At 39.5% G+C, this 13699-nt stretch overlaps 1 protein-coding gene across 1 annotated transcript; it reads right to left on the reverse strand.

Moving 5' to 3' along the window:
- Nucleotides 1-330: 330 nt before the first annotated feature.
- On the reverse strand, nt 331-13305 carry LOC131301776 (uncharacterized). The gene is made up of 7 exons (XM_058328191.1): nt 12799-13305; nt 5844-6014; nt 5206-5370; nt 4957-5121; nt 1296-1430; nt 920-1017; nt 331-808 (listed from the first exon to the last, which is right to left on the reverse strand). Exons 1-7 carry the CDS (start codon nt 12976-12978, stop codon nt 613-615), a joined length of 1110 nt encoding a protein of 369 aa, XP_058184174.1. The 5' UTR covers nt 12979-13305; the 3' UTR covers nt 331-612.
- Between the last annotated feature and the right edge of the window lie 394 nt (nt 13306-13699).

The raw sequence follows: 13699 nt of genomic DNA on the forward strand, positions 1-13699 counted from the left end.
TAGTACCTATATAGCCTATCTTATAGGTGCTCTAGTGACGTGAGCACAATTGAAAATGTATACTAACGGAGAAACTAAGAATCCTATACCCTAAAATTCGACAACTTTACCATCCTGTCACACTGTAAATGCTCTAACCACCACAGTACCTCTCTCCAAGCATACGGAAAAGGGTACGAACCTTCTGAAAGGAATGCCTTCAAGTCAATAAAAAAAAAAAAGGGAAAATTAGAACTTTACAACATGCATATGAACATGCCACATGCCAAGAAACACAATTAGTATATATCAGACATTCGGCCATGAATTCTAACAATATCATGCACATAATTAGAATAAATGAATTATAATACTATCATGCCCACAATTAGTAAAAATGAGTTCATGCCGCTTTGAGGCTGCAAACACAATCAATTTCATCCTGAAAACTAAATGTACAGACTTAGACATGCACATAGGTTGTCAAACCTCCCAGTCATTCACATAGGTTGTCATACCTCCCACGGAAGAAGAAAAACTATTTCACATTATTCCCTTTATTCTTTGGTGTACAACAAAAGAGGAAAAGCAAGCACAACCACCCACGAAGATATGAGTTAGAAGACGCGCGAATTAGTTATCATTCATCACTTCCTCCATTGTAACAAATCGGCCCAGCTCTATTGAGACTTGTGCTGCGACTCCAATAGCAACCGAAATCAAACCATCATGTAGATCCACGGTAGGAGCTTGTACACCTTGAGCTCTAATTGCGGACAAAAAGTTGAGGTGCTCCAAATAGCTAGAACCATGATGCAGCCCCTCGTATCTAATAAGCAAATTATTGGGCTATCATGTTAGGGGGTACAGGGACAAAGATAACTTGCATAACCAAAAGTTTTTAATTCACGGTTGAATGATGGAAAGTAGTAGAACCCACTTAATTCGGTCATCCTCAGCTTTTACAGTTTTGACACCTTCTCTTCCCTCTAGCCGGTTTCCTAAATGCACAATGCTCTCTGGAACAAAGGCCTCCCCCTGTTAAGCAACATAAAATTCAAATCAAGACTACCCCCAATATCCAAATCATGCAGAATGTGCAGCAACAGCTAATATCAATTGGCATTAATGTGTTAGACAAAATTGTGGCATTAATAGGATCTACACGTCGCATTTCTTTGTATTTTGGGTTTGTGTTGCATATAATGTAACAACTTCCACGTAAAACAATTTCACACCATATCTGACTAGGATGCATGCATAGCTGAGAGAGAGAGAGAGAGAGAGAGAGAGAGAGAGAGAGAGAGAGAGATGACCTTTCCTATGTCGCCAACAACTGATATTTCTTGCTCATTTTTACTCCCTTCAGCAAACATACAAAGATCGAGCATGCCTCGAGAACCATTCTCAAATTCGACAATTACATATGCATTGTCAATTATGTCAGGCACCTGTAGCCAGCCAATGGAAAATAGAGAAGAATGAATTAGGGGATTAAAAGCTAAACAATTACTAACACTAGCTTTAGTGTAAGCAAAATCTAAACAACTTTAATTAAACTGATGCATTGAAAAGGTAGCAGTACCAGCAATGACAGAGCCAAAAATCAGTATTAGTGGGGGGCCTTTTAGACACATTTCAACCAAAAAAATCGGGATAAGCAATGTTAGAAACATTAAATAAATAAAAAAGATTTGTGCTAAAAAAAATAAACAAAGTTTGACACATTTATTAAGAAAGTAATTTCCATACAACAACAATAAAATAACCCAATCAAGTCACCAATAATTGGAAGCATGGGCAGGGGAGGATTGGAAAGAATACACCAATTGGTTGAATTGTCTTAGCAAATCAAGTATAAGAGAAATTCAAACACTCGTTTAGCAATCTTGCTCCAATTAGAAAGAATCTTTTTTCAAATTTTATTCCTAAATCTCCAAATTCGAATTGCATTATGGGTCCTATCGACCGAGAGAAGGAACCAAAACTACTGTCAAAATTCTAAATAATTGCTTTAGTATAATGCATATAGCCCGTAGTTCGGCCACTTTTGAAATTTCAACGTTTTTCACTACAGAGTTTCAAATATTAAGTGGTGGCTATTTTGGCATTGGACATCTTAGTTCGTTAGTGTGGTGAAATCATTCTAATACTAAAGAATGAAATGATATACAAATTATATTAGAATGATCAAAAAGACAACAATTTGTGAAAGATAATTATAACGCAAAATACGAAATTTAAATAAACCAAACCAAACCGAGCCTTATGTCCCAATCACTAGGGGTCGGCTGCATGAATCATTTTCCTCCATTGAGCTCTATCAAGAGCCACTTGTTCACACAAACCTACTATACACATATCATTGCGCACCACAGCATCTAATGTCAATTTAGGTCTATCCCTCCCCGCAACATTGCTACCCAAAGCTATTCTATCCGCTCTCTTAACTACTGCATCTCCTGATTTACGATAGACATGCCCAAACCATCTTAGCCTATTTTCTCTCAACTTCTCTTCTATGGGTGCTACACCTACCATCTCACGAACCGTTTCATTTCTAATCTTGTCTCGTCTAGTCTTACCACACATCCATCTCAACATTCTCATTTCCGCTACACTCATCTTGTTCACCTGTTGTTTTTTAATAGGCCAACATTCTGTTCCGTAAAGCATCGTTGGTCTGATGGCAGTTTCATAGAATTTTTCCTTCAATTTTATGGGTACTCTCTTGTCACACAGTACATCAGTGGCGCTCCTCCACTTGAGCCACCCCACTTGGATCCTATGGGCCACATTATCGGCAATCTCTCCATCTCTACTAATAATTGAGCCTAAGTACCTAAAATGATCACTCTTAGGTATCTCCTAGTCTTGGATCATCACTCTTTTTCTTCGTGCGCACTGTTGGTGCCACTAAACTTGCACACCATGTACTCAGTTTTACTCCTACTTATCCGAAAACCCTTTGACTCTAATGTTTCCTTCCAAATTTCTAGTTTCGTATTAACACCTCTAGCGGTTTCATCTATGAGGACAATGTCATCTGCAAACATCATACACCATGGGATATTCTCTTGAAATTGTCTAGTCAATTCATCCATAACTAAGACAAAGAGGTACGGGCTCAAGGCTGACCCTTGATGCAATCCTACAGTGATTGAAAATTCACTCATTTTCTCTACTGGTGATCGAATGGTAGTGACGGCACCTTCATACATGTCTCTAATCACCTCGATATATCCTTTGGTCACTCCCTTTCTCTCCAGAACCCACCATATCATGTCTCTAGGCACCCTATCATAAGCCTTTTCTAAGTCTATGAAAACCATATGGAGATCCTTCTTCTTTGCTCTGTGTTTTTCTACCATTTTCCTTAATAGGTAGATAGCTTTCATAGTTGATCTTCCAGGCATGAACCCAAACTGTTTCTCTGACACCGTAGTCACCATCCTCAAGCGATGCTCAATCACTCTTTCCCACAACTTCATCATACGACTCATCAATTTAATACCTCTATAGTTGTTGAAGCTTTGAATATCTCCTTAGTGGGGACTCGGGCCCCTACTGGCCTACCTTCCCTCCGCCACTAAGCAGTAGTAAGTTTTGACTACAATAAATACCTCAAATAAAATGTCAATAGTCTAAACACAATATTTAAGCTCTTAAAACATCAAGCTTAGCATTTGTGGTGGATCTAAAAACAAAGGCTGTGTTCGTTTTGCATTTTTTGATATTTTAGTTTAATAGTGGGTGGAGAGAGAAATAGGGTAATGATTAGAGAGATGAGTAATGAGTAGAGAGAGATAGAGGGAGATGGCAAAGTAATAATTAGAGAAATAGGGTAATGATTGGAAAGAGAAATAGGGTAATGATTATAAAACAAAAATAAAATGTGAAACGAATAAGGCCAAAGTTTTTCCTTGACAGTTATTTGGGACCAGTATTGGATCTTCCACATGCTTGAACAGATAAATGAGCTGATGTAAACACCCTATATGGCTATATTCTGTAAATTAGTTCTAACTAACATCATAGTAAGACCGTTAAAATCTCTTGAGTGGAATATTCCTTCCCAATTGCTTCATCATGATTAGACCACTGTCGTAGTTTAATTCACCCACATTGGTTAATTATAGCCTCAAAGACTAGTATACGAGTAAAGGCTGCCTCTCCATTCATTGCCAAAGTTGGATGCTTTAACTTGACATCAGAGCTAGGCTTTTGGAGGCTTCTGAACAAGACCCTCTTATTCATTGTTCGTGTAACACCATTGGCCCTAATTACGTTCAAAAGTTGGTTGTGTTGTGTTTCGTTTAATTACATGATTATTGGCTTAACCTTACTTGTTAGTTGAGGTAGGAGCAAATGACAAGCCATGGACATACCTACACATGATAATTTTCGTAGTGGCCTAATAGAAACAAAATAGTAGAGTACTTCTACGTTGTTCTTTTTCCTTATTCCTATCTCTAACGTTGAGAGAGAGAGAGAGAGAGAGAGAGAGACGGTAGAGAGAAGAAGAAGAAGAAGGAACTCAAGGAAAAAATTTGCTTGATTAGATTGAAGCTCAATTAGGAATTTTCCAAAAATTGTTTGATCGCACACACTTCTAGGACCTTATTTTAAACATGTAAAACCTTAGTTAACATCATCTAATCATGTTCCCATTGCTTATGTGTCATAGGAGGTTCGGGTAATCCCGAGAATCGAGGTAAGTGACTTGATTTTATACGTGTTTTGCATTTCAGTGCCTCATTTTACTTGTTTTACTCTACAATATGAACTCCATGGAATACCAATGAAAGGTGGACATGTTTTTATCTAGTAATGACATCCTAATACGTCCTAGCTTGCTAGGAGCCAGCGCAAATTACTTGCTAAGATAATGCCACATGTCCATGTTCGCGTGCACTTTTACCTACTATATGGTTTTCTTTTTAGTTTTGCTTCATTCTCTTATAATAGGGGACTCACTTTGCCATCATAAATTTCATCTTTGTGATTGACATCAACACCTCCGGAGGCCATCACACGGACAGGATTTGCACCGGCAAACAACCTCATCAGATCAAAGAAGTGGCAGCATTTCTCTACCAGAGTTCCTCCAGAGTTACAGTTGAACCGATTCCAATTGTTGACCTACAACAAACTTGAGTCAATAAAACGACAGGCAGAATGGCAAATGGCAAACTAGAAACCAAGTAGCATCTGTTAGACTGTTACCTTAACCAGAAAAGGAAACCTGTGTTCCCGGATGGCCACCATCTTGATTTGTCCTAGTGCTCCACCCTTAACTATTTCTATCAGTTTAGCAACAGGTGGCATGTATCTGTACTCTAGCCCAACTTGCACCAGCATCTCCGGTCTCTTTCTAGCAGCCTCTATTACCTAAACTCAAAAACATGAAACTAGAAACTTCAAGAATCCAATTGTTGGTTGCAGACAATGTCCTACTTCACTGCTTTTAATGCATTTGTCATGTGCATACTCTTGAAGATTTAGTTTTCATTGAACTGAAACTTGATACAAACTACAACTCAGTTAAGCAGACTCCCTCTTTGAATGTGATTGCCATCATAATTACACAAACTGTCCAAATTTTGAAACGGGGAGAGGGAAGGGGTTTAACTCCAAAAGAAAACTCAACTTACTCTCCAAATTTTGAAACGGGGAGGGGGAAGGGGTTTAACTCCTAAAGAAAACTCGACTTTGGACTTCGTTGTAATGCATCAATCTCTTAGGCACCATCTAATACTTCAGATGAGTAGAAATTGTGTTCACCGTTAAGTACTTCTCTAGTTCGTTAAAATGAAGCGACTACATAATGTAAACAAGTCTAGCCAACACATTGCGGTACTAACCTTCCTGCAGTCCATGACTGTAGTGCAAAGAGGCTTCTCAACTAGTACATGATGAGGTTTTGGGTGGTTAATGATGTCCATTAGGATTTCGTAATGAGTCATGTTTGGAGTTGAAACCACCACCACGTCACACATACCACTGTCCAGCAGCTCCTGATGCCCTGAGAAAACCTTTACGACAAAACCCTCATAAAAGACTTCATTTTGTCATAAAAACATGTTCCACTAAAAGAGATTTCTATTAGCATGTTGCTTCAATAAATTTCTGTTAAAACTGTATCAAAATTAGCCAGTGCATGGAATAGATACATTCAAAGGACAAAGACAAGGTCCGGTCTCAGACATAAGGTGGCACAGTGATTTCTGTCAGATCACCGATTGCCTAAAAGCTTAAACTGACGTGTCGCACTGCGCCTCGCACTTGGAAAGGTGAAAAGACTGAACTTGGTGTACAAACACACACGGAACAAGGGCCACAATAACAAGTACATGAACACAAATAACAAGACATTACCCTGGAATTCCTACAAATAGAGCCAGAGATCTGATTAACCAACAATGTATACCGAGCTGTTCTACAATTTATCCCATCAAAACAACCATATTTCACCACACGTATCTGATATTCAACACCAAAAAGTGTTTCGATTCTATCAATAGCAACTGGATCTTTACATTAGCCCAAAACTATGATTCTTATCACACATATAATGACCTTTGAAGTATATCAATACACAGTAACAGTTCTAACCCCCATTTTATATGTTCTAAATAGGATGGGCAAAGTACCAACAAAGATCCAGTTGTAAATTTGCAACACAAAGTTACTCATCTCACTACCTCAGTCATAACAACCACATAGAAATCATATGTACGGCGAAAGTAACACAACTTTGTTCATTGGAATGATAGTCACATCATTAATAAGAGGATGAAGCGTCCATTAGTTAGCACAATTCATATTCACAATATGTAGGGAAGCAAGTTGATGTTCAACGCCTGGGACTTAGGGGTTTGCTCCCTCATAGGTCTCAAGTTTGAAACCCCCCCAAGTGCTATTAACTCTCAGTCCATATGGGGATTTGCCCCGGCTTTAATCGGCCTCCTGCTAGTGGACGGCAAGATTGGTCCCTCAAGGATAAGTCGAGGTAGGTGTAACCTGGCCCGGAACCCCTAAGTTATCAAAAAAAGAGCTCTGATTTTGAACCGGGTACTTAGGAATCCTATGGGGTTGGTTAGCTGCTAAGGTAGAATGGGCAGTAAAGTTTAGTAATGGGAAGAGCCTATGTGTGAGCATCTACAACTACGAGCTGACTCTTGTTGCTACCATTTATGCATTGTGCGGGGAAAGAAATGCTAGGATTTTTCAGAAGAAATGGATAGGTCAAGCATGGACACAGGATTTCAACACGGGGTGGGTGGATATGAAAAAAAATGTAATGTATCGAAGGCAATATCCATTTTTTTCGATACAAATTACCCCACCAAAAAGATTATCATAAATATTTTCGATCATATTTCACAATTATACTGTACGGCCACATAAAATTATAGCTACATGCAATCTTGTTCATCTACAACCATATCAAAATGCAGAATAATGTACCTCAAAATAGTAGAATTGGTAAACGTAACACAATATGGTAGGGCAAATTATTTTGTAAAAAATTCTTGGAGGGCAATCATTAAGTTCTTGGAAAAAATCTTGGGTAGGTGGGTGTTAAAATTTTTAAAATGACACTGAGTGAGCGAATACAGTTTCAAAAATTTTGGAGTATATTTTAAAAAAAATTAAATGTGGGTAGGGCAATTGTCCAGGTTTATCCGTCCCTCATCCAATGGAATAGGCTATGAGTGGCTAAAAGCTGGAGCTTATCAAAACCAAGCTAATTTCTTGGGGTTCCATTCAAGAAAATGACTTGAATATAGGGATTTGTGCTACATGGAGACTTCCACAGAGGTTGATGAAGAAGTAGTTGATCATTTACTTTGGTTGGTTGTTTGTTTCCTGTGTAATGTGTGTTGGGAAATCGACCAAACTAACAAACACACTCAATGCATGAAGAACAATCAAGAAAATAAACAAAGAACACAAGACACGGATTTTTAACCCTAATACTTTTGTCACATCAGGCTTCACAAGCCCAACAATGTGTTTCTTTTACTTGAAAGATCCTCGGGAGTCCTTTCCTAATTTATTTTCTTCCGTGGACGGCTAGGTATTGATACGTGTATCTATTTTCTATTTCATTTTATTTATCATAAATAGTTGGTTGTAGAACAGAGGGATTTGATAGTAGTTCTTCCCTTACTTTATAGAAAGATGGATTTAGTGGGTTGCAGTTGCTCCTTGTATATACCATATCAGATGAATGAAAGGGTGTGATGAATGTTGAAAGCTCTTATATATTGTTGATGAACAGGAGGTCAAACTCTCCTCAGAATAATTGCAGGTCAACCCCCTCGAAATGGGTATATTCCCTGTTTGTTCTTTTTTCGTTTTTGTGTTACAAAAAGGTTCGTACCAGGTAGTTTCATTTGGTTGTGGTGATCTTAGGAGCTGTTGGTTGCATGAAAGGGTGTGATGAATGCTGTGAAAGCTCTTCTATTGGTGAATAATAGGAGGCCAGATTCTCCTCAGAATAATAGGAGGTCCACCCCCTCGAAGTGGGTACTTTTCGGTTTGTTCCATTTTGGTTTTTGTATTACAAGAAAGTTCGTATCAGGGAGTTTTTTTTTTGGGTTGTGGTGATCTTACGAGCTATTGGTTGTTGGGGGCTTGGGCCATTGTTTTGTGATTTTCTCTATATCAAGTCATTCAAGAAAAAAATTTTAAAAAATAAACTGGAGTAACAACACGGCCCTATAGATTGAGAGTTCTCATTCAGGTTTTCCTATTGAGGCCACACCAGACCTACCTTTGGCAGTGGCAGATGGTACAAGGCTCTGTAGTAAGGCAGTTTGTAAAAACCTGTCATGGGAAAGCAAGGGATTATGTTTTCTGCTGAGGTCAGGCTGTTATCCTTGGGAGGATGTGACATGGTGTCAGGTCTTCAGTGGTTATCAACTCTGGGACCAATTCTATGGGATTTCAGGAATTTGAGTATGCAATTCCACTTGCAAGGGAAACCAGTGGACTTGAAAGGAGAAACTCAGTTGAAGGTTGAACAAGTGAACTCCAAGCAGTTTGGAAAGACTGTGCGAAGTACAAAGCAAGGATTCTTAGCCTATATGTGTAGTATGGATGCTGTGTAGGAGAACAATCAGGTACACTCTGATATCAAGGTTATTTTGCAAGAATTTTGTGATATATTTGAGGAACCTAAAACCTTGCCACCTCAAAGAAATCCTGACCACAAAATTCCCCTAAAAGGTGGAAGTGAACCTGTGCATGTCAAATCATATAGGTATCCATATATACAGAAGAATGAAATTGAAAAATTGGTGAAGGAAATGCTGCAATCTGGAATTATTAGACCAAGTGTAAGTCCCTTTTCATCACCAGTGTTGTTGGTCAAAAAAAAAGACAGCACTTGGCATATGTGTGTTGATTATAGAGAGCTGAATAAATTGACCATCAAAGACAAGTTTCCAATACCAATAATTGATGAGTTGTTAGATGAATTGCATGGAGCTAAGGTTTTCTCCAAACTGGACCTTACTCCTTAGAGCTGGCTACCACCAAATAAGGGTTTTCCCAAGTGACATTGAAAAGAATGCTTTTCGTACCCATGAGGGCCATTATGAATTTCTTGTGATGCCTTTTGGATTGACAAATGCCCCATCAACTTTTCAAGGACTGATGAACAGCATCTTCAAACCTTTTTTGAGGAAGTTTATCCTAGTTTTCTTTGATGATATCCTAATATACAGTCATTCATGGTCTGATCATTTGGAGCACTTATACAAAACTTTGGAGATTCTTAGATCTAATCAGCTCTTTGTCAATAAATCTAAATGTGCTTTTGGGCAAAGGGGTATGGAGTACCTAGGGCATATCATATCAGATGAAGGTGTTTCAGCAGATCCAGTGAAACTAGATGGCATGAGGAAGTGGCCTAGGCCTAATAATGTCAAATCCTTGAGAGGATTCTTGGGCCTCACTGGGTACTAAAAGAGATTTGTGCAGGGGTATGGAAAGATCTGTCAACCCTTAACCTCCTTGCTTAAAAAGATGCTTTTGAATGGACTGACACTGCAGAAGAGGCATTTCAACAGCTTAAAATTGCTATGACTACAGCTCCTGTTTTGGCATTACACAATTACTCCAAGGAATTTGTGATTGAGTGTGATGCTTCAGGTGTGGGTATAGGAGCAGTCTTGATGCAAGAAGGACATCCAATTGCTTTCATCAGCAAGGCCTTGGACCCAAAACATTTGGGCCTGTCTACTTACAAAAAAGAGCTCCTAGCTGTGGTCTATGGGGTGCATAAATGGGGACATTACCTGTTGGGAAGATATTTTGTTATTAAAACTGATCACTTGAGCCTTAAATACTAACTGGATCAGAAAATTTCAACTTCAATGCAACAAAAGTGGCTTACTAAACTACTTGGCTATGATTATGAGATCATTTATAAGGCCGGACAAGACAATAAAGTAGCTGATGCTTTATCAAGACACAAGACGAGTGGGATCCATCTAGTAGTGCAGCAGCAATATCAGTTGTCCAAACTGATTGGTTGTTGGACCTCAAGCAATCATGGAGTACTGATCGTGATTTGCAAGCTCTTATTACAGATTTGACTAATGACCGTACCTCGCATGAGGGTTATTCTTGGCATCATTACCTTTTGAATTATAAGGGCAAGTTAGTTGTCGGGTCTGTGGGCAATATCAAAACTCAGATTCTACAGGAATTACATGGCAGTCCAGTTGGTGGTCATTCTGGAACAGAGAGGACTTATAAGAGGTGAACAGAGCGGACTTACATGGCAGTCAAGTTTGTTGGTGAATGTGATGTTTGCCAAAGAAACAAAACAAAAACTGTAGCAAGCCCTGGTCTGCTGCAACCTCTACCAATACCTACCAGACTGTGGACAGACATCTCTATGGATTTCATTGAAGGTTTGCCTCTATCCAATGGCAAATCAGTCATTTTTGTCGTGGTAGATAGACACTCTAAGTATGCTCATTTCATGGCTCTTTCCCATCCATATACTGCGGCAGATGCGGCTCAAGTTTTCTTATATAATGTTTTTAAACTACATGACATGCCTGCCTCAATTGTTTCTACTAGAGATGTGATTTTTACAAGCACTTTTTGGCAAGAGCTGTTTAGATTGCAAGGCACTACTTTATCTTTGAGCACAGCTTACCATCCCCAAATTGATGGCCAAACTAGTAGTAAATAGATGTTTGGAGGTGTATTTGAGGTGTGTTGCTGGGTACAGACCAAAGACTTGGGCACAATGCCTTCATTTGGCAGAGTGGTGGTTTAACACCACATACCACTCTTCTACCAAATTAACTCCTTATCAAGTATTGCATACTGTGATAATAAAGAACAGCAGCCGCTCTCGCTCCCGTGGACGTACCCGGTTTTGGGGAACCACGTATATCTCTGTGTTAATTTCTTTACTGTTTATACCCGTATATCGTGCGTGTGTGTGTGACGATCATAACAGGGGTTGGAGAGGGAATCTACATTGAAGCTACCAAAAGAGCATCTTTCTCAAGCTCAGAACCGTATGAAACAATTGGCTGATAAACATCAGTGTTCTAAATGGCGCTCAGCGCTAGTCGGGCGGCGACCCGCCGCCGAGCGATTCGGCGTTTTTTTCCAAAATACTATTTTTAAATATTTTTAAGGCAATCAAGCTCCGCCAAGCCCTGCCAAGATGGCCACCTAGCTCTGCCAAATCTCCCTTAGCCGCCAAGCTCCGCCAAATCTCCCTATCCGCCAAATGAGCCGCCGAGGGTGAAATCATGGCTCCGAGCTGCCGCCGAGTGCCTACGCGGCCATTTAGAACACTAATAAACATCGGACTGAAAGGGTGTTTCAAGTAGGGGATTGGGTGTATTTGAGACTTCAACCCTATAAGCAATCTACAATGCAGATTAGGGTTAATCACAAGCTCGCTCCTCATTTTTATGGTCCTTACCAGATCATTCAGAAAGTTGGACAGGTAGCTTATAAATTGGCCCTACCATCTTCTTCTCGTATCCACCTAGTTTTTCATGTGTCCTTGTTGAAACGAAAATTGGGTCAACAAGTGGTGGCCCAAGCTGACTTGCCTCCTGTCAATGAGGCTGGCTTATTGGCTCCACAACCTATTGCCATTTTTGATAGACGCCTGGTCAAACGTAGGGGAAAGGCAACTACTCAATTATTGGTGCAATGGGCTAACACCTTCCCGGAAGAGGCTAGTTGGGAGTCCTATACTCATCTACCAGCCAAGTTTCCTCAGTTTCTGCCTTGTGGTCAAGGCTCTCAACAAGGGAGAGGGAATGATACACACCTACCCAGAGTTAGTTGATAGTTGGTGGAGTGGTGGCAGTTACTTGGATGTTAGTCGGTTTGTGAGTGGTTTTGTTAGCTGGTTTTGTGAGTTTGCGGTAAAGTTAGTTAGGAATTGTTGAAGTATAAAGAGAGAGGGACAGATGTAGTGAGGTATGCAATTTGTAAACATAAGTGTTAAGAATCAGTTGTGAATTGGGTCGAATATGCCCTGCAACTATTCTTGAATAACAGAATCATCCTACTCCATTTCCGTCCATTCATTCTTTTTCCTGTTTTCCTGTCATTTTCACAAACACTTTCATAGCACTATACTTATCAAACAGGATTGCTGTTTTGCATAAGCATAATCCTAGTCCTATATTAGAGCACAAAATGATTTACCGTTATAGATTTGTTGCTAGATTTCCTTCCTCCATGAAGCAGTTATGAAAGTATGTATTGGAATTTAGCATTGAGTGAGTAGAGTGTAGAGTAGAGTGATACTGTACATACCTTGAGAGGCCAGTTAAAGGAAGTGGCTAAATCAAGAGCGTGTTGTTGGGAGGGGAGGTGGGGATCGGCGATGCAGACGACGGCGACGTTTTGGATCCGGAGATGGTACAGATTCAGGAGGTGCTCTCTTCCCATCAATCCAACCCCTACGATTCCGTAATTCACAATCTTCTCTCCCATCTCCACTGACTCTCGTCCCCCCCTCTCTCTCACTCTAAAAAAATCAAATTTTCCCGACAAAGTACGGCCCGGTCCAGATTAGGACCCCAATTCCCGCACACTCCAACCGGAAAAAGAAAATGTACGCATAAGGATTGAGATCGGCGCCGGAGCCGGAGACTTCGAATAGAGCTCCGGCGGAAGGAGCAAGCTGTCGACGATGAAGATGCAGAGGCGGCGCGTTGATCACGGAAGTGGCGACTTGCGAGGAGTCGCGTTGGTGAGCTCGCTCAGATCTGGCAAATGGTGTGCCTTAAACGCCTCATCCAACGCCACAAAAAACTGTTGATACGGAGAAAACATCTTATACGTGTTATTATTTTTTAAAAAATTAAAATTAGTATGCGTTCCTGAAATTCATAAGCTCCAAGCTTCTGAAAATAATACCCTAAAATCATGAGCTACAAGCTAGAAAAAATCGCGAGCTATAACTCATTGATTCATCTAGTAACTAAATAGGATTTATTTATTAAGTTTATTAAATCAAAAATTTATCACAAATTCATAAGCTCGAAGCTAGTAAAAATTATAAACATGTAATTTATGAGCTTAAAGCCTTATTTTTTGTTAGATTTACGTCATATTTTTGTTATTGAAAATTTAAAAATCAAATGATATATATACTTGTATTTTAAATTTTCAAAAAGTCATATATAGTATTCACACTAACAACCAAAACACC

Source organism: Rhododendron vialii, chromosome 9a (genome assembly GCF_030253575.1).
Source record: "Rhododendron vialii isolate Sample 1 chromosome 9a, ASM3025357v1".
NCBI lineage: Eukaryota > Viridiplantae > Streptophyta > Magnoliopsida > Ericales > Ericaceae > Rhododendron > Rhododendron vialii.